General features: G+C 31.8%; 1 protein-coding gene across 1 annotated transcript; it reads right to left on the bottom strand.

Moving 5' to 3' along the window:
• Nucleotides 1-3,988: 3,988 nt before the first annotated feature.
• LOC132737712 (protein PALS2-like) lies at nt 3,989-19,942 on the bottom strand. Its single transcript, XM_060725040.1, has 15 exons — nt 19,803-19,942; nt 19,145-19,235; nt 18,253-18,374; nt 17,622-17,774; nt 17,057-17,218; nt 16,627-16,705; nt 15,747-15,895; nt 13,970-14,101; nt 13,028-13,142; nt 12,753-12,812; nt 12,198-12,359; nt 11,451-11,653; nt 10,564-10,683; nt 10,036-10,068; nt 3,989-8,669 (listed from the first exon to the last, which is right to left on the bottom strand). The coding sequence occupies exons 2-15, from the start codon at nt 19,182-19,184 to the stop codon at nt 8,493-8,495; spliced, it is 1,707 nt and encodes a 568-aa protein (XP_060581023.1). The 5' UTR covers nt 19,185-19,235; nt 19,803-19,942; the 3' UTR covers nt 3,989-8,492.
• Between the last annotated feature and the right edge of the window lie 1,142 nt (nt 19,943-21,084).

The raw sequence follows: 21,084 nt of genomic DNA, 5'->3' as shown, positions 1-21,084 counted from the left end.
TATATAATGTTCCATTTACTGTGGTCATGTGTGTCTCAAATGGGGTTTCCATACTTATATTTAACGTTCCATATACTGTGGCCATGTGTGACTCAAATAGGTTTGCCTTACTTGTATATTATGTTTCATATTTTAAATTTCGTTTGATGTGTCCACTTGTGAGTCTAAAAAGTTACCAACACATATATTTTAAGTTTTATTTACGGTGGTCATGTGTGACTTGAACAGGCTACCCTTACCCATATTTTAAAATTTATATACTGTGCTCATTATGACTGTAACAGTATAGTATAGTCATAAATTAACTTGATAAAATACCCATTGGGTATTAAATATGCCATACGATCGGTCCAATTTATGGAAATAACGTTTTTAAGCTCCCGATGGTATTTTCGGGGAAGAAAATTGTTTTGGCAATTTAGTGGTCATTAGCCTCGACGTGACCTATGGAAATTAGTTGCTTTGTTTGACGCGAAGATATCCGAATGAACCCAACATAATTGTACGACCACTCAGCGCATTGTCAAATGACTTGTGCACCGAACAGTATATCATCTGAACTGAACATAATGACTGTATCACACAACAGTTTGTGTTCACTACTGAACATAATGACCTCTGCACCGAACAGTACATCATCTGAACTGAACATAATGACTTCTACACCGAACAGTACATCATCTGAACTGAACATAATGACCTCTGCACCAAACAGGATATCATCTGAACTGAACATAATGACGGTATCACACAACAGTTTGTGTTCACTACTGAACATAATGACCTCTGCACCGAACAGTACATCATCTGAACTGAACATAATGACTTCTACACCGAACAGTACATCATCTGAACTGAACATAATGACATCTGCACCAAACAAGATATCATCTGAACTGAACATAATGACGGTATCACACAACAGTTTGTGTTCACTACTGAACATAATGACTTCTGCACCGAACAGTATATCATCTGAACTGAACATAATGACGGTATCACACAACAGTTTGTGTTCACTACTGAACATAATGACCTCTGCACCGAACAGTATATCATCTGAACTGAACATAATGACTTCTACACCGAACAGTACATCATCTGAACTGAACATAATGACCTCTGCACCAAACAGGATATCATCTGAACTGAACATAATGACGGTATCACACAACAGTTTGTGTTCACTACTGAACATAATGACCTCTGCACCGAACAGTATATCATCTGAACTGAACATAATGATAGTACTATTCAACAGTTCTATTTCACGACTGAACAGTCTGAATAAAGCACCCAACAGCATGTCATTGCAACTGAAAATAATAAAAGTATCACCCAATAATACACTGCCTAAGCCAAACGAAATGATAGTACCACTCAACTGTTTATTTTCATGGTTGAACATGATGAGAAGAGCTATTTTAACCGAACATAACAACTGTCACACCCTACAACATATCTTTTTAACTCAACATAATTGTGTTACCACATGCCTGTTTGTTTTAAGAACTGAACAGAATGACTAATGCACCTGACAATACATTTACTTGACTGAATAAAATGTAATCAGCACACAACATTACACTTCAATAACTGAGTGCATTTGGATTTCCACCCAGTATATTGGGATTTTGACCCAGCATATTGTATCTCGGACTCAACAGAATGACATTTAACCATGTATATCAGTCATTCTACACATAAGACAGTCCAGGCGTTCCATATTAAATGCTCAGATATTTAAGTTCTGCTTAACAATACTTCTTGCATTCAGATCTCATTAAATGTTCTAGTAAACAGTTTATTTTACGCACGAACTTACTGAGTTCATTTACACAAGATGAGTTTTAAATTTTGTCAAAAATAACTTTAAATTTAGTCCAAAATAACGAGAATAATATCAGAACTTATCAGGTAATCTTAGTTAATGATGTTCAATAAGTGTCTAACATATTATACGATTATTGATGTGTTCAATTGATATAATGGTTATATTTTTATATATTTTTGCACATGAATCAAGTATTTATAAAAGTAATTGCCTTACCGATTGCGTACATGACTTGGTGTTAGAAACTGAGTTACCGAAACACGACAGGTTTGTTTAGAAACACATACATCTTAAAGTGTTCCAATTTTTCAAGATTAATAAGCCTACAAGAAATTATTTGTTATGCAAGCTATGCTAACATTTCTATATGAATTTTCATGGAAAACTAAGAACTAACATAAGCAAGTTAACTAGTTTTACTTCGGCCGATTATCTTTTTTTAAAGACAATTCTTGTTTATTGTTGAATAAAATGATTCGTCTTTATATGATAGTGTCCGCTTATTTTAGACAAAATCTTTAAATCCTTAAACTATGTATAGTGATCATTCTAACTTTCTGAATTAAGTGAGCAATATTAAATATTTCGTAGATAATCATTGACATTTCTCCATTACCTTTAGCTTATTTTAGGGATGGTACGTTCAGATAAGATTCCGAACAAATTTTGAGCATTTTGGGCGTTCCTTTAAATTCATAATTATAGTGTGAAAATTGTCGTTTCCATTTTAAAATTTATCTAAGATATATTTTCACCTCCAATAGATAGTCAAAGTTTCAGTCTACGGGTCCAATCTTTGAAAGCATTTAATAAACTATGAAAACAATAGAATAATGCAGAACCGAGATGTTTGCGCTGAACAAATCTTCGATCTGAAAGGCTTTTTTTAACTTTTGAAACAAAAAAAGAAGTCACAAGGGGCAAGGTCAGGTGAATACGGATGAAGGTGAAGCACGACTTTATTCTGCTTCAGAATGTCTTGCACTATAGACGTCTTGTCCGATGACGCGTCTGACATCGGCCAAACCTCTTGCTGTTCTTCGTTTTAGAAAGTATTTGTTACGTTTTCAAAGAAAATTTCACATTACAGTACCTTAATGGCGGGATCTCGAGTTCTACAAAAATGACATTATACATTACCTTCTTTATACTGATGAACCTTTTTTGCAATGCTTTGCGTTTTGCCAGACTTTGTAGCCCAAATCTTGTTTTTGGTGTTATCGTTTTGGCTCATAGAAACAAACCCCAGTGACCTTCTTCTACGCATTTGAACAATGTGAATATTTTTAATAGAGTCAGAGATTTATCTGTCATATAACGTAGAATTTTCGTAAAGTTCGTAAAGGACTAGGACTATGTCAAAATCTAAGCTTGAGTTAAAGATAGGTGCACAATTATGATCGTGACATGTGTTAAGTTCCAGGTGTATGCCTTGAGTAGTTGTAAAGATAAATTTTGCATGCAAAACTTTAACCTCGAATTTTCACAAGGACAAAAATTAATGCATAACATGGGCTTTGGTCTACGTTAACTTAACGTGTTCACATGATACTTCGTGTTCACATGATACTTCGCACGAATCACCAATATTGTAATTATGGTCACTATATCAAACTGAATTGTACTTTTTGTTAACTAAAAAAATTATAAATGTCATGGATTTCGAGGCGCGTTCATATATTAATACATATAGAACGTTATATTTAGGAAATATATATATATCAATTCTGAGTGCATTGTTGTTCAACTGCGTAGGAGGTCACTGGCGTTTGTTTCTATGAGCCAAACGATATCAGGGGTCACAAATACAAAAAACTTAAGCCAAAGTATTACGCCGAGCTATGTGGGATAGACCCACTTTTCTTTAAAAAATAAGTTTATTTAAAAACTGATTTATAGGGTCTTTTTTGTTACAATACAATTTACTTTTAATTATATATGAGCCAATTTTTTTTTCATAGCTTCAAAAGTCAAAAGAGGAAATATGCCGAAAAGGGCACAACTGAAATGTTCCATGGTTGTTATGAATGTTCCTAAAGAGCTCAAAACTTTAAACAATCATGCTAATCTCAATATGTGAGAAAATGATGAAAGCAGAATGTAATTTTGTCCCCTTTTCTAACATAAGATAAAGATAAAGACAAAACACATACAACAAATTATAATATTTATTTCGAAATTTTTAATATCCAAAAAATAGAATGGGTTTGCTGTATTGATAACAGAAATGAAAATGAAAGTGGAATAATCGTTTGCTCACCTAAATAAAAGAGAAGAAGATAATGGCTGAAGAACTGAAGTTAACATGTGAATGTGTGTCAAAGACTGATATAAATAACATGAAATTAAAGGCACAGAGTGAGTTCTGGACATGATGACAAGATATGTAATATAGGACGTATTTGTAAACTAATTTGTAAAGCAAGGACAGTAGAACCTAACAATATGAAAAAATCGGCTTAGTATTTTGGTGAGAAGTTTTAAAAACTCAATTTCAACAAAAAAGAATTGATTGCAGAAGTAGCTTTTATACACATTTATAGTTGTTTATGAGCAATATTTTGTTAGGACTGATTTTCATCTATATTTATTATAGCAGATAACTGTTCAATTAAATTCGAACATCTATGTTAGGTTATTCAATCACCACTTTGTAAAATGTAAAATATATATGTATATGTATACATGTGTATATGTTTACAACAAAAAAGTACAAAATATATTTCATATATGATTACACAAAATAGAACCTATAGTACATTTTAATCATGCAACTTTACAACAAACTGTCACCGCAATGAAAGACTATTGCGTCTACTTTCAATCATTTATCTAACCCTGGAGCGCTAGCATCATGACTTCACCACCAGTATACAGGTAAGCGAGCATGTATTACTGATTTACTGTATCACCTAACAAGGTGACTTCTACCCACTGAATTTCTGTATTGGATTTGTCCAGCTTTGAATTGAGCTACCAACAATATAGAGCCTGTTCAGAAATGCAAACTAGCCTACCTCAATTCTGGTGGCAAAGGCTTATGATATTCAGTTTCACCTGTTTTAGAGATTGGTATAGGGCAAGCCTGAGACATATGTCAGTATGACAAACTGACCACATGTTATATACTGGCTTCTTCATTTAAATATTTTGAAAGTGAAAAATCTAAAACTCGGAGTCAGTTACACAAATTCATCAGATAAAAGATTAAAATGCAAACAAAATAGTCTGTCACCATGGCAACTAAATTCAGACTAACTATTTTAACAGTGTCATGATTCGTTAACTAGTTTTTATCACAATTATTATTTTAATTCAATATAAAAAAAACTTTATAAATCAACATCATAATTACCATCTACACCTTCTATATGATTAAAACATAATAACAATATTTTCTATAAAAAGATATAAAAATGTTAACCACTGAAAAAACTCCTATGCACTTTCAGTATTCAAATGCATGCAACAATGAATATAAATTGCAAGGCTTGGCATTAACAAATATATTTGATCATATGCATATAAAGTTACATTCTTTACCTAAATAAGGACACTTTACCATTTACAAGTGACATATTTTTGGGATATTTAGCAATTACAGATGGCATATGCCAGAGATATTTTACCACTTTAGAGATGGCATATGCTTCAAATATATTCAACTTACTGGGGGTATATACCTGGGATATTTTCCAGTAACTTGTGGCATATACCTGAAATAATATCCACTTACAGGTGCATATGCCTGGGATATTGAACACTTTAACATGCATCTGAATAACATACCTTGATTATTTTTTCTTCTGACGTAATTACAATTTCCATTCTGCTAGAGTCATAAATACCTGAATATTTATCTTGTTATCCAAGTAATCACAAACATTTTTACAAAATAAAGGTAGGAAAATTTTACATGAAGGTCACAACAGAAATGTTTGTATGTTAAATGACAAAATGTTCTTGGGTCTATAAAAAACATAACAATATGAAGTTACAAATCTGCTGTGATAGCAGAGCTCCATACTGCACTAAAAACATCAAATTCTACATATCTTAAATATTTCCACAGCAATCATAAATTTTAGACTTAAAAAGTGTTTCAAAAATCTTAGTAATTTAACATAAAAATTACTACATAATCAGTGTAAATTAATGGAATATTTGATATTCATCTCAATTCATATATTTTCAGAGTTACAATATTCATAATAATCAGATACATGTAGGCCCAATTCGAGGCAAGATTTCCTGCCTCATTTACATCGAAATAGAAAAATATGAGGCACGGTATATCACCTTTCTTTATACAATAAATCTTCATGTAACATTAACAATCTAGGACGGATATAATTACCTCAATGTACATAACTAGATCAAACAATTGCAATTTTGTGTGTGCATGTGTTTCTTAAAAAGATAAGGGCCAATATATTTATACTAGCAAGAAAATACAATGTATTTTTTCCTTTCTTAATAAAATTACATTTTTTAAAAATTATGGCCCTTCTTCGTACTAGAAACAAAGTAGTGTCTAAATTTATGGCATTTTCAAAAATCATGATGAAAAATGGTTGGTTCAATTCTATGTCACATCTACATTAGAATTTAGCTTAGTAAGGAAAGAATATCTGAAGATACCCTTAAAAGCATCATAGTTCTTAGGTTAAGTTGGAAGAAAAACTAACTGTATGCATATCAGCATAAAAGCCTGTATTTTCCAACATAACAAAATTTCAATGTCTCCAGTAGGATTCAAACCCACACTGCTGAGGCACACAAGACTCTAAGTCTGTCACCTTTACCATTTCGGTCTTAGGGCACCCTTATTGCTAGAAAAGAAACAGGTTTTTTGAATTTAATAGTACATGAAAAGATTATGATTTAAAATATATTCTCACTAAGTAATGGTAAGATGATAAAATTTGGGAAAATATATTTAATAATGCACCAATGAGAAATATTTCATAAACTTAAACCACTGGAATGGGTAGAGTTTTCAGTTAACACTTTGATATAATTTATAATATGTCCATACAATGAAGTGATATACATAAAATTTGAACACAACATAAACATAATTTGGTTATGCATGAAATTATAAACAACAGATGAGCAAGGGTAAATGGTATGGCAAAAAAGCGTAAAAATTGCAGCTGAGAAAAACATGTTATTTTTTCAAGGAACATCACTTATCATATAAACTTTTGCTGTGTTCTAGTTATACAATTTAACAACAAATGTCTTGTCAAGTATTTTGTATCATACAACTTTGTTCGTTTCTTGTCTAATGTCACGAAATGAATTTATAATGCACATGAATATTAATATGTATTTGTCATAAGATTAATAAGATTTTAGTTATTTACATGAAAAAGAAGGGATTTCTCACCAAAGAGTTCAAATGTTTCACAGGTATATGACCTTGAGTCTTATGTCAAGGAAATCAACATCCCTTTTTTTTAAATTTCTTTATCTTAGATTCATGCTAGATTTTAAAGGAAGATCATGACTGTAAAAATAATCAAACAAAATACATGTAGTCAATCTTGAATTGCTGAGCAAATTGAAATATTTCCTAAAACCAAAAACTTGAAATTCTATAGTGACTAATAGGTACTAATGATAATTCCACAAGGCATACTCAAAGATACTGATTGCGAGGTCTACAAAAGTGTATAGTTTCTATCATTACCGAGCTTCAAATTAAATACATTTATAAACATTGACAGGAAAGTGATGTAACTTGAATAAAAAACAAAAGCTGTATGTAGGACAGCATGCTCGACTATTCGCACTGTTTGATATTAAAACAAGAGCCTGGATTATGTAGAAGTTTCAAGTTTAAAAATGGTCATTATTCTGTCAAAATCCATGCCATAGTAATGGGCCTTTGATAGTGATCTTCTATTATGCTCTTTAATAAATACTTGAAATTTAAACCAATTCCCTTCCGCAGTTTTGGAGATATCAACTTGCATGCAAAGTCTTAACCAGTGTGATAATAACTTCGATGCCAGGGTGAGTACAATAGTTCTCCCTACACTTTGAATAGTCGAGATAAGTTCTAAATTTCAATGATTTGTATGGTATATACAGTATGTTTGTAGGTAAATGACAATGGTATATCTAACATAATGTACACATATATAACAATCTTTACAACAAATTGCATAAATATGGAATGCTCTATTTAAAAGGCCTTTGGAAAACCTGCAAAGTCTGGAAGTACTAATCATCTGGTATATAAAATATATTAAGAGGAAAAAATGCCAAAAAAAACAAAAGGGATTTATAAAACACTTCATTCAAGGGGTGGTGGGGCATGGACAGTATCAAAAATGAACTTTGGTCAAATAATGGGGGAAAAAAAACTTTTTGTTTATTTTTCATTTTAAAAGATTTCATTATAGTTTGACAGTGAATTCCCTGGTTCCCAAATTTCTTACCACCTGTATTCCTTATAAAAACTCAAGTTTAGTTTTATTACATTATGACTACCAGACCATTCAGGTTGCCAGATTCAAAACCTTTGAATAAGGTACCTAAATTCACAGACTGGTTTACATATGCTAACAACCACGATATCATTTTGGTTCCCAGCTTTGCATTTCCCCTTTCATTACCATTTCAGTTTTTTGAGTGTTTAATTTGCTTTTTAGTAAACCCAGTTGACAGGTACCCACTGTGTGTCTGTACTTAAAGAATCAACAATCTGTCGAATTTCCCTGAAAGTTTCGTCAAAACTGTCATTCACTATTGTCATATCGAAACAACTCTTATACACTTTTTCAATTTGTGCCGACTCTTCAATAATCTTCAAGAAGTCTTCCTCCTGCATGAATAAATAAAATACAACATAAAAATAAGTCATTCAAGTCATAGACTGACAGAAACTAGAAATAAGTCCATAGGACACGGGTGCCCCCACACGACACTGTCCTGTCAATCTTATGACTCTAGGTCAAATATTTTTGGACTACATGTGCCACAAGTTGAAAGCTAAAACTCTTTTACTAAGTAAAGGGCAAGAACTTTACAAATACTGAATAAATCCACAAGCAAACCCCAAGGTGCATAAGTTCACATGCTGACCAACATTCTTGTAAACTTTCAGGCCTACAAGACAAATACTTTTTGAGCTATGCTTGAACAAGTTGAAAATTGCAAATTTTATACTATGTAAGTCAAGGGCAATACTCTAACAAAACTGAAAAAAATCCACATGCAAAGTCCCAGGTGCATAGCTTCACAGTGATGTTGATCATTATTCCTGTTAAAATGGTTGATTCTAACTCAAGCACTCAAGGAACAAATAACAACATAATGAAATGGTTTTTACTAAGTCAAGAGAAATAACTCTACAAATACTGGATAAATCTACAAGTGAAACACCAGGTGCACAACAAAATATGCTGAGCAACCTGCCGCTCTATGTCAAATCCTTTTTGAGTTACATGCTACAAAAGTTAAAAATTGCAAAAATTTTCTAAGTCAAGGGCAATAACTCTAAAAATACTGTATAGATCCACACAAAAATACCCAGGTGCACAACTATACATGCTGATCAACATTCCTGTAAAGTTTCATGACTCTAGGTCAAATCCTTTTTGAGTTACATGCGACACAAGTTGAAAATTGCAAATTTTTACCATGTCAAGGGCAATTACTCTAAAAATACTATACAATGTATAGATCCACACAAAAATACCCAGGTGCACAACTATACATGCTGATCAACATTCCTGTAAAGTTTCATGACTCTAGGTCAAATACTTTTTGAGTTATGTGCGACACAAAAGAGAACAGACGGACGTACGGACAAAAGGATGGACGGATGGACAAGGGTTAATCTAAATGCCAAATCATGACACTGCTAGAAATATAAAAAAAAAAAAAAAACACTACTCAAAATACAGTATATCTAGTTTACCATATAACAGTACCCCATTTTATGACAGGGCAAATTTTTTTTAATATTAATATTCATTTTAACAATATCTACATACTGGTTCAAGGGCAATAACTTTTTTGCTATTTCTAAATCAAACCATCTAAATAATGAAACAAAAAAATAAATGCCAATTAATACAATGGTTCTTTACATAATATCTTTCATACAGTTTTTGCTTGTCAGCAAATTATACAGACTATTACATCAGATAATATAGATATATGACTGAAATACATCTAGCACTTACAGTTTTAAAATCTATTGTTCCAGGTCCAGCAATCTGAAATACACAAAAAAAAACTTTATTACAGATTTACTTTGAAACTACTAAACTACTTTCAGGATCAGATTTATAAGTATTAAACAAGCTCCACTCAGGTTATGAAGTCAGATAATTATAAAATTAAATATATATTTGCATAGATCAATGCAAATATATTAGTTTGAATTTTTTGCATAGATAAATTGCTTGAAGCTGTATCCGCTGTTTATAATTAACAAAATTATTGTTTGAATTTGAAACAAGAACCTGCTTGATAATCACAAATGTCTCAAGCCCAGATTCTTATCAGTAACAAATTTTCAAAAAAACAAAAACAAAAAAAAAACAATTCACTCAGTAATGGACAGAAAAAGTGTTTTAAGAAAATTTTTAACACATTTATATAACCTGACAGAGTTATTCTGTACATTCAAATAGCCACACTCTTAGCTTTGGGCACCTCGAAATATACAATTCATTTTAAACTAAATATTTATGAATTTAATAACTTACACCACGTCCGACCCCTTTCCTTCGTCCGTCCTCGTACATTACCATCAATGCCTCTGCACTTGGTGCAGCTATGAAAATGATGTATGGCATGAACTCTGGATTCTTTAGCACTTTCAATGACTGCAAAATAATGAGATATGTTGAAAGTACACTAATCACAGAACTATATTTATTCTTGAAACAAAGGTCGAAAGAGACTGTTATAATAACTGATGAATTTTGTGCACCATATCCTCTCGAACAAAATAATATTCTAATTTACCATAATTATCTCAATGAGAAACTTTGACTTGTCTGAGCAAAAAAACTGAATAAACCAAAATACACATAAGTCATTCTACAGACTATTGTTTGAAGAATATTGTACTATGTTATGTTAAATGGGTTAGCCATTGAAGAATTAACAAATATCACATAATCGAATAAACTAATACACACACAAGTCAATAAGTCAATGTACTAACTATTTTTTGAAAATTTTTGCATAGTATTATGTCAAAATTAAAGATTATTGTATTATGTTATGTCAAATTTGAAGATTATTGTATTATGCTACGAGTTAACAAATTTCATATAATTGTACTGAAAGGCAATCATAAGGCTTCCATTATAAAGAAAACGTCATCAAAACAGGGATAAAGACTGATTTCACTCAAGTGAAATCAATCAAGTGAAATCAATAATTAAGTGATGTTATTCTCTGGTTTTATGCTGCTTTTTACGAAGTTTTTCAGCTGGTTAAGAGAGATATTTAGGGATTTTTCTATCAGTCTGTGGATGTGACAGAAACACAGCTGGAAACAAAATACTTCCCTCCTACATGTCACCATATATATAAGTCACAGATGAACAGGCAAAATATATCTTCAAATATTTTCAAAACTTACTGTGGGGTTAACGTCCAGAACACACATTTTTCCTGATCGTATTGTATCATGAATAGTTTCTAGTTTTGTGCCGTATAAATTGCCATTGAATACACCAAACTCCAAGTAAAGGTCATTTTGTATCTCCATATCCATCGTTTCACGATCGGTAAAGAAATATTTCTTTCCGTGGACTTCTCCCTCACGTGGTGGACGTGATGTGTCTAAAATAATTAACAATGATCATATTACAAAGAATTCAGTTTTTGAACAGTATGTATTCTCAAAAAAATGTACGCAATTTTGTTCTTTATGCGAAACATTTCAAAAATAAAAAGTAACAAGAGCTGTCAACAGGACACATTGCTGGACTTTTCTCAATGCTTGGTAGTTGAACAAGACCCTGGATAATGTAGAATTCATTAAGTTTAAAAAGGCAAAACGCCTTGGACAGATAAAAACACACAAGCAAAAACAAGAAAACCCTGGAGTGATTATATTTTGGCTATAAATGATTTATATACAATAACATCATAGTACCAATATTTCCAACCTTAACACTGTAGATAATTATTACATTCAAATAAATACACAAGGTTAAGTTGACTTAATGTTACATTACAAATATCCCTTACTCATACAAAAGCAAACAGCAATTAAAACATTATTCTTTGTACAAAATATTTAAAGACATTTTTACAAGAAGCCATAGTGAACAAATCAAGCAATCAAAGGATGAACAAATAAAACATTTCAAATTCAACTCACGCGGAAGGGCTGATGCAAATCTCCGTGGATCTGATTTTATTAGTCGCTCCTTTAAAGATCTACGTCCCACACCATTGGCCCCTACAAGAACAAGTGTCTTTCTCTGGAACGGAGGCATTCTCGTAACTTCCTCATACAGAACAAGATCAGCTGCATCATAGTCTGAAAACAAAACAAATGTATCTTAAATATCGCTAAATGCATCTAAAAAGAATGGTCAATGAACTTAATAAAGGGAAATAAGTCAGAGAAAATCACTACTAGAGTTATCAGTCTTGATTAGTGATCTTTTAAAAGTATTCAAATGGCTATGACGTTTCCCAAAGGTACAAAGAATGTTTAGACAGTGAATCACCAATACTGTCATATTAAAGAACAGTCTATTTAAAGTTTCAGGATCTTTTTGAGTAACAAAATACTGAATACAAGTAAATATCAAAAGACGATGCCTGTACATTCAAGTAAAAGGCCAGAAATATATATAAGGATGCTATTTAAGAACAAAATTATCAATACAATACCATTAAAGCTTAAAATTAAAAAAAAATAATATACCTTTGTTATTAGTAGTGCTATATTTGATCTTCTTTTTCTTTTTTCTTTTTAAACCACATACTGAAAAGAAAATTTTCAAAGACTAATCAATACACTTATCCCATGGTCATTGATCAGTCATACAAAATTTTGTGAACACATCTACAGCTGCAAAGAAAAACATGCCTGCAATATCTAATGAACAAAATGCATTAAATTCACCACTTGTCATTCTTATCAAGTTTAAATTAAAGTCATGTTAAATAAATGCCTCAATACAAACTGGTCAAACTTACATAAACTGCTTTTTGAGTAATCCATGTCTGATCTGACAAAGGCCTTTCTGTTCTCCTCAAGGTTCTTGGATGGAATAAGACCTACACGGTTTGTTTCATCACCCACAATCTGTGCCTATAATATACACAACAATATTTAATAATAGTGAACATTATATATCAATTAGAAGTAGAAAACGTTAGTATTAAAGCAAGTTTGCAGTTTCTATATATGCCTTCATATAATTCAAAATTGTTTGCAGTGAACTTTCATATAGCAAAAGTCAAAAAAAATTTTTTGCTCACTGGTTTTTATGTTTTTACAATAAAATGACTAACCCTTCATAAAACAAGAGCTGTAAGTAGCACAGCCTGCTGCTTGATAGTAAAGAGTTTCTAGATTTTTTAAGTGCAAAAAGGGCACCAATTTTGTCAAATCCACATTCAGTGTTATGGGTCTTGGATAATGAATCCTAATATGCTCTCAAATAAGTGTGTGAAGTTTCAACCCATTCTGCTCAACAGTTTTAAAGATATCAACTTGCACGAAAATAGTGAATACATGGTTGATGTCGGGATGGAGAAGGTTTATCCGGTGAGCGAGAAAGTGTATCTTAGCGAGCTAAGATTCACTTTCGCAACGAACCTGATAAACCTTCGCCATTCCGACATCAACCATGTATTTAATTTATCCTGCTTTAATCATGTTTTTAGAATAATTAAATGGTTTCATTCTTACTTTTCCCCGATAAAATAGCATCTATATGTAGTTTTGTTTTGCTGCTTAACAGCTGACGTCATCTTGTGACGTAATGACTGGAGATAGATAAGTTTATCCGGCAAGGCTTAATCCAACTGATGATATAGACAGTAGCAGGATAAAAACTTAACCAATACCAGCTCTCCATATTCCTCAAATAGTTGAGATAAAAAATTATATATATTTCCACATTCATCACATACCTGCCACCAGTTGGAATCATCATGATTATAGATGTGCAAAATATCTCCGTCCTGGAACGCTAAACCCGCCTCCTTGCTAGGTATAAGTCGGTCATTTTGTGGATTGTAGTTAAAGTGAGCTTTATAAAACATCTAAAACATAAAAAGAATAGGTACATAAGATAACAGTTCAGTCAAATGTAGAACTAAAACAGTTTTCCGTTGAAATCCTTCTCATGACATAACATTTAATCTTTTTCTAACATTAACAAGCAATTATCATAGTATTGCAAGCAATCCATAAGTCCCCTACCGGTTAGAACCCCATCAACATTCTGAAGGGCCATTCACTAATGTTTCAATTTTTCTCTATTTTAAGTAAATTTGTTGGAAAAGTTCTTTAAAAGTGATCACAGGAAACAGTTTTTATGAACAGACAGACAGACTGAAGAACACTCTAAAGTTAATATTTGAAACATTCCTGTTACCAAAATATAACATTTTAAAAGCAAAATTCTTAAACAGGAGATAACTCTTGAATTAAAGATGCAATTTCATAAAAAAATTTCAGCTCTTTTTGACTAATCACAAATATTGTTATATTTGCCATGTTTTAAGCCTATTTGTTGCCAAGGCAACTGATATTTTTTCAAAATAGGAAGAACAGATAAGACATGCATAATCTCAAGACTGCCATCTACCCATATGTCAAGTTTCATAAAAATATTTCCAGTACTTTTTGAGTTATCACTGGATTCAGTTTATGTATAAAATTTGCCATATTTTCAGTCTATGTGTTGCCATAGCAACCAGAATTTTCAACATAGGAAGAAAAGAAAAAGACGTGCATAATCTCAAGACTGCCATCTACCCATATGTCAAGTTTCATAAAAATATTTCCAGTACTTTTTGCTTTATCACTGGATCCAGATTATGTGTAAAATTTGCCATATTTTCAGCCTATTTGTTGCCATAGAAACCAGAATTTTCAATATAGGAAGAAAAGAAAAAGACGTTCATAATCTCAAGACTGCCATCTACCCATATGTCAAGTTTCATAAAAATATTTCCAGTACTTTTTGCGTTATCACTGGATCCAGTTTATGTGTAAAATTTGCCATATTTTCAGCCTATTTGTTGCCATAGCAACCAGAATTTTCAACATAGGAAGAAAAGAAAAAGACGTGCATAATCTCAAGACTGCCATCTATCCATATACCAAGTTTCATAAAAATAGTTTCAGTACTTTTCAAGTTATCGCGGGATCCAGTTTTGTGGACGGACGGACTGACGGACTGACAGACGGACGTACAGACGGACGGACGGAGGGACAGACGGACGGAGGGTAAACCTAAAGTCCCCTCCGGTAAACCGGTAGGGGACTAAAAATAGACTGGAGATGTGGATTTTACATTTTAAAAGATATATTAATTATTTTCAAATTTCAAATATTAAACTTTAGCACGATATATCTTTAAAATGCTTTACCAACATTATAATGATTGTGTCATACTTCATTCAGAGATGGGAGGAGTTACCTTACATGCCTTGCAATCTGAATGGTCTGCCCCTACATATATAAACTCCTCCCACTTTTACCCATTTGTACAAGATATGCTGCTGTTCATTAGCTATAATAAGCCTATTTGATATTTTTTCTTACCAAATACTGCTTAAACATCTAACATTTACAGTATTAACTAATTTTATATGATGGTATTAGTTCTATATCATAAGAATATGGGAACTATTTGCAATACAATATTCAGAATAATAATAACACCCTAGCTACACTAACCTGTGATGTATGATGTTGCTCAATGTATGTGGGAACTATTTTCAGTGTAATACTTCTGTCCGCATTTCTAATGATATCCATCAACTGTTGAGGTGTGAACACTGGGATTCCATTCACCTCCTTAATTATATCTCCAACGTGTAACAACCCTACATGATATAGAAATATGAGGTAAATCACAAGTCAAAATTGCCAGTTCCTTAAACTATGGATATAAAACAAGAATTACCCTATGATACAATTTTATTCAAACTGACATTGATAAGCCACTATGACATCACACTTTACTGAATTTAAGAGCCAACTTGGTTCTGGTATGTCTGTTAAACATATATATGTATATGTCATGACATTTGGCTTTATACAAATTATCAAGAGAAAAGATGTTTTTGTAAGACACAAAAAGACAATCTTCAAAATTTGTTAATTTGATTTTTATTATCAATGGGGTTTTTTTACGCTATAAAAATTCTGGCAAAATGACCAAAATACTGACCTTAACATCAAGGAACAGTTTATGGTGTGTGAAAATGAAGCTTTTATCTACAGATTTTAATGTAACTCAATAAATATTAGTTACAGATCTGAAAAAAATCTCTTCTAATGGCCTACAGTATTATGATCACAAAAACAAGAACTTTCTGTTAAAAAAACAATGGTTAATGAGCAAAGGGAAATAATTCAATAGTATTACTTGAGTTATTGGTCTTGATTACTGTCCTACAATTTAATTAAAAGACATGTGTCACATTACACCGGAATATAACACTGATTATGGAAAAGATGATGTTGCATTGAAATCTCTATACAGACTTCAATTAAAACAAAGTTTAGTCTCTTGTTTCAATAGTTTACCTGAAATTATAAGAACTATTCCTACCTAATTTATCACTCATACTGCCTGCCATGATTCTTGCAATAGTTAAGTCCCCTGTCTCATCTATCTTAACAGTAATACCCTGTAACATAAGTTAACATACTGTTTGAATTGTAATACACCAATCTAAAGCCATTAGCTGTGGAAAAAAGATACCAAACATTTATTGTTTTAAAGTAAACTTATAATGTTAAACCATTTTTAATATTGCAAGTTTGTAATGTGGCTTTTCATTGGATAATCCTAACCTATATTTAATCTATATACACAGATACTTAATTTTTGAAGTATTTTCATTTTATCTCTAATAAAAGAGCTTTGCTTGTGTTCTGTATTTTAAATATGTTACATTTACACACGCAACGACCATTTACATAGGGCTATATAACCTATCACGAATCTATTAAATTTAATGATAGGACAGTATACTTACCAAAGGTTCTGTATCACTCTTCATGATTCCAACCAATCGAATTTGGTCATTTACTGTGTTAAAGACGCCCTGATCTTGTTCCTGGAATATTGGCTGATCTTCTACAGCCGGAATCTCCTCGAAATTTCTGTCAATAATGTCATCATGGGCATCTAATATAGCCTACAATATACATGTATGTTCAGTTGATTCTCTAAAATAGCAATAAGCCAATTAAAAAGCTGTTCATGCTTTTCACACCTTTCATGGCACCCTCAAGCAAATTATTTACTATTGTTTATTCCACTTTTTGAATGTTCACAGTAAAACAAATGTTTGAACAAATTTTGTAGGTTTACTGAGATGGAGCCAAGATTATTGAGCATTACAATAAGATTATTGATATAACTGGGTGTATAATAACGGGCAAATGTGTATATACAAATCAGTGTTAAACTTATTTTTCAGTTTTAAGCAAAAATAAATCAACATCCAATATACGGTAGCAATTAATTACTTAAAACGCAACATTAATCTTAAAAAAGTTAATATCATTCTTACTCAAGGTAATAAATTATAGTTGTACCTTAAAATGTGTATCAGACAAAAGTCTATCTAATTCTTCAGCATTTCTGTTTGTGCCAACCAAATCCCCAAGGGCATTGTACACATCTGTCACCAACTTCCCAGCATGAACATTTGCCGGCACTTCTGGTTGATCTTCAAGCTTATCTTGGGTCTGTATTAACAAAATCAACATTCAATGAATCTAGCTCTAAACAAAACTACTCTTTATGAATGAAAATAATGAAAGGTTGAGAGAACAAATCCTGACTCTCAAACTTAGATTCAAATAAGTTTTTATAACTATTGTGAAATAGCTGAAGACATTCTCAACTAAAGCTTTTTATATATACATTAATTACATCTTATAAAATACTGGACAATACTTACTTTACCATATGTTATATATTCTTTAAATTTAAAAGAAAAACGATTTTACTGTCAAGGTCATGAAACTGCTTATTTTTAATTTTCATTTTCCTGTAATTACGCTTATAAAATCATTCATATACATGTATGCATCATATCTTAACAACAAACAAAGTAAGTCCAGTTTATATTTAACTGCAAAAATACCATGTTTCTTGTATTGTGCAAAAGTAGACTATATAATGTGAAGAAGAGTGAGATGTGCAAGTGTAAAAGTAACCTACATCAACAATAGATTGAAGAATTGGGTCTGATAGAAGCTTGCTCAGAAAATCTATCTCGCTGTCCGGGGCATCAGTAGCATCTTGAAGTCTGTCGAGATTGTTCTGCAATGTTCGAACCGCAACTGTGGAAATACACGCAAGAAAAATTTAAAGACACTTACATGTAATGTCACAATGTATATGTACAGAAAATTTACAATGAAAATCTATGTTTAAAGTGCAAATGGAAGAAAAGTGGCATAGTGGTAGAGAATCAGACACCTAATCTTATCCCAAGGTTGTGGCTATGAATCCAGCAGTCTTTTGCACAATCCAAACTGGTGTGTTTTTCCTATTTGCATCAAACATAACATTATGAAATAATGTTCATAACACATTTATACGAATGAATAGATCTCTTGGTTCGTTTACAGATTTACAGACACTTCATCCCCTAGACACTTCACCCTGAGGCCTGATTTACTTTAAAGAAAAATTGGATGAGGGTGAAGTGTCTTACTGTTTTTGGGGGGGGGGGGGGGTAAAGTGTCTTGAGAGGTGAAGTGTCTTCAAAATTTGAGAGTGTAGAGTATCTGGGGGGTGAAGTGTCTTGCTACCCTTTTACATGTCCAATGTATATCACTGATACTTCCGAGGATTACCTGGATTTCTTACCAGTACACCTCTAGGTAGGTGGGAAACACTGACAGTGTCTCTAAAAAATCCCAAGGATGTTACCCAGGATCAAACACGGGACCTCAGGAGTGACAGTCAGTGGTCTAACCAACTGAGCTATCACGCCACTGGTAAGTTGTTCTAAAAGATGATTTTGTAATTACATTGTAATTTAATTATTTATAATTACACTATTTTACCAAAAACATTTTGAATGATAAACCCTTGTAATAATTACCTAAACCAGATTCATCCTCTGTGTTTGACGCCGCTGGCATCTTGACGGATGTGCAGTGATCACTCTTCTAGTAAAATATGTCTATGATTTCCTGTGAAATTTTAAAATTCAAATAAAATTTAGTAAACAGACTAAACTAGTTTTTATTTTATTACAGTAAGATTATGATGAGTTTAAATAAAAACCATGTTAAACGAACATTATTTTGATAAGCTTTTGTAATGGGTCCCATCTTAAACTTTAATGCAGAAACAGATTTAAAACAAAAAAAGCTGCACATAAAGTTTTGGAACCCTAAATTATGAATACAGCTAATTAAGCACATCACAATCTAACATTTAAAGTTTAAAAATAATCTACTTCTGAAACAAATTATGGTATAAGATGTCATAAACTATAACAAAACATGTGTTTTCATAAGTAGTTAATGACAGTCTCTACATTAGCATTTACCCCTAAAAATATTTTATTTCCTGTTTAGGGAAGTCGGCCATTTTCCTTTGACAGGTCTTAAAATATTGTTTATCTTTTTATGTTTATCTCGCTGATTTATACTTATTTCATTTGCAATGCTCGTGGTTAAGTTAAAATGATTTTTGCCACCAAACTATGAAAATTAACAAACAATGAAACAACAAGAATTATTAAATAATCTCACCTGAATAGATAGGTCGGACGCGGTTTACATCAAACACCTGAAGTCACGTGATTCACGAATCTGTAACGCTTCTTCTCATTGGTCGAATAACTAAAGGTGAAATTCCTCGTTAATTTTGTGATCTATGGTGGCGTAACTTGGACATAACTAACTTTAAAAAACTGCTATCATGTTTCATTTGTTCTTTTTTTAGATATAAAAAATATATTTATTATGGATCTATGACACTCCCCACGAATTAATAAAAGTGTATTTGGGATAGATCTATATAATTTGATATATTTTAATTTTGTATTTTGATATATGCTAAACACAGACATAATTATAGTATTTATACATGTAGTATATATGGATGATTTTTTTTAAAATTTCTTTATTGTTTTTATTGAAAACAAGATCCTTTAAAAATATATGTATTTTGAGTGAAAAAAATTATAAGTGAAAAAAGTATTTTATCTATAAAATATCCCATGTGCATGCCAATTTCGACTCAAAAACTGATCGATTCCATAAAAGTCATTGCAAGAATACAATACAAAGTTGCAGTAATTATATTCTAAAAATAAGTGGGGGTGGTCATGTACATGTATAGTTTCCAAGCCACGCACCGACTGCCTATGGTGCCAAAGAGAATTCATAAATGAGTGTCTATGTACACAGGCCTACGTGGATGACCATATTTCAAATAACATTAATTATATTATAATCCTCTTTTATAAATTCAAAATTGTTTCAATATTATTTGTTACATGTATATATTTTATCTTTGACTACACGTATTTTGTAGTTTGGTTTACTTAGGTCTAGTCCAAATATTTAGACGTAAACCGCGGATTTGAAGCTATTTTTTTTATATTTTTCGATAAACGTTAAACTGTAAAAATAGAAAATGCGATGTCTTTCAATGAAGGACAAACTTCGGTCGTACATATTTCACATATGCATGTCAGTTTCGACTCTGATCGATTCTATAAAAGTTATTGCTAGAGAACAATACAAAATTGTGGTAATTATATTCTAAATTTGTGCATGCGCGTGCATGCATATTCTTTCTATGATTGGAAGGTACACGTATGACACTGTTCGACATATATGTATAAAATGCGTGCATGTATAAAACTAGTCAAACTTGTTATGTCTTCCTATGGAAATTATTATAAGGGCCACTTCTTTATTGGTGTACTTTTTTTTCAGAAAAAAGGGCAGTCGCAAAAAAGGACACAAACTTGTCTGATCAATCACATTTATATCTTTAAAATTTACTTTAACCAGAACCACGTCA

This window comes from Ruditapes philippinarum, unplaced genomic scaffold (genome assembly GCF_026571515.1).
Source record: "Ruditapes philippinarum isolate M1 unplaced genomic scaffold, ASM2657151v2 ctg10165_1_1_1_1, whole genome shotgun sequence".
NCBI classification, from domain to species: Eukaryota; Metazoa; Mollusca; class Bivalvia; order Venerida; family Veneridae; genus Ruditapes; species Ruditapes philippinarum.
This window is presented reverse-complemented; position numbering and strand designations above follow the sequence as displayed.

Excerpts from the sequence above, each read along its gene's own strand:
- LOC132737712 (XM_060725040.1), bottom strand. The coding sequence starts at position 19,184 with ATGCCAGCGGCGTCAAACACAGAGGATGAATCTGGTTTAG. Across the intron at positions 10,684-11,450 it reads TTCTGGACGTTAACCCCACA|TCATTGAAAGTGCTAAAGAA; the intron begins GTAAGTTTTGAA and ends ATTATTTTGCAG. Across the intron at positions 10,069-10,563 it reads GGAAAGGGGTCGGACGTGGT|ATTGCTGGACCTGGAACAAT; the intron begins GTAAGTTATTAA and ends TGTGTATTTCAG.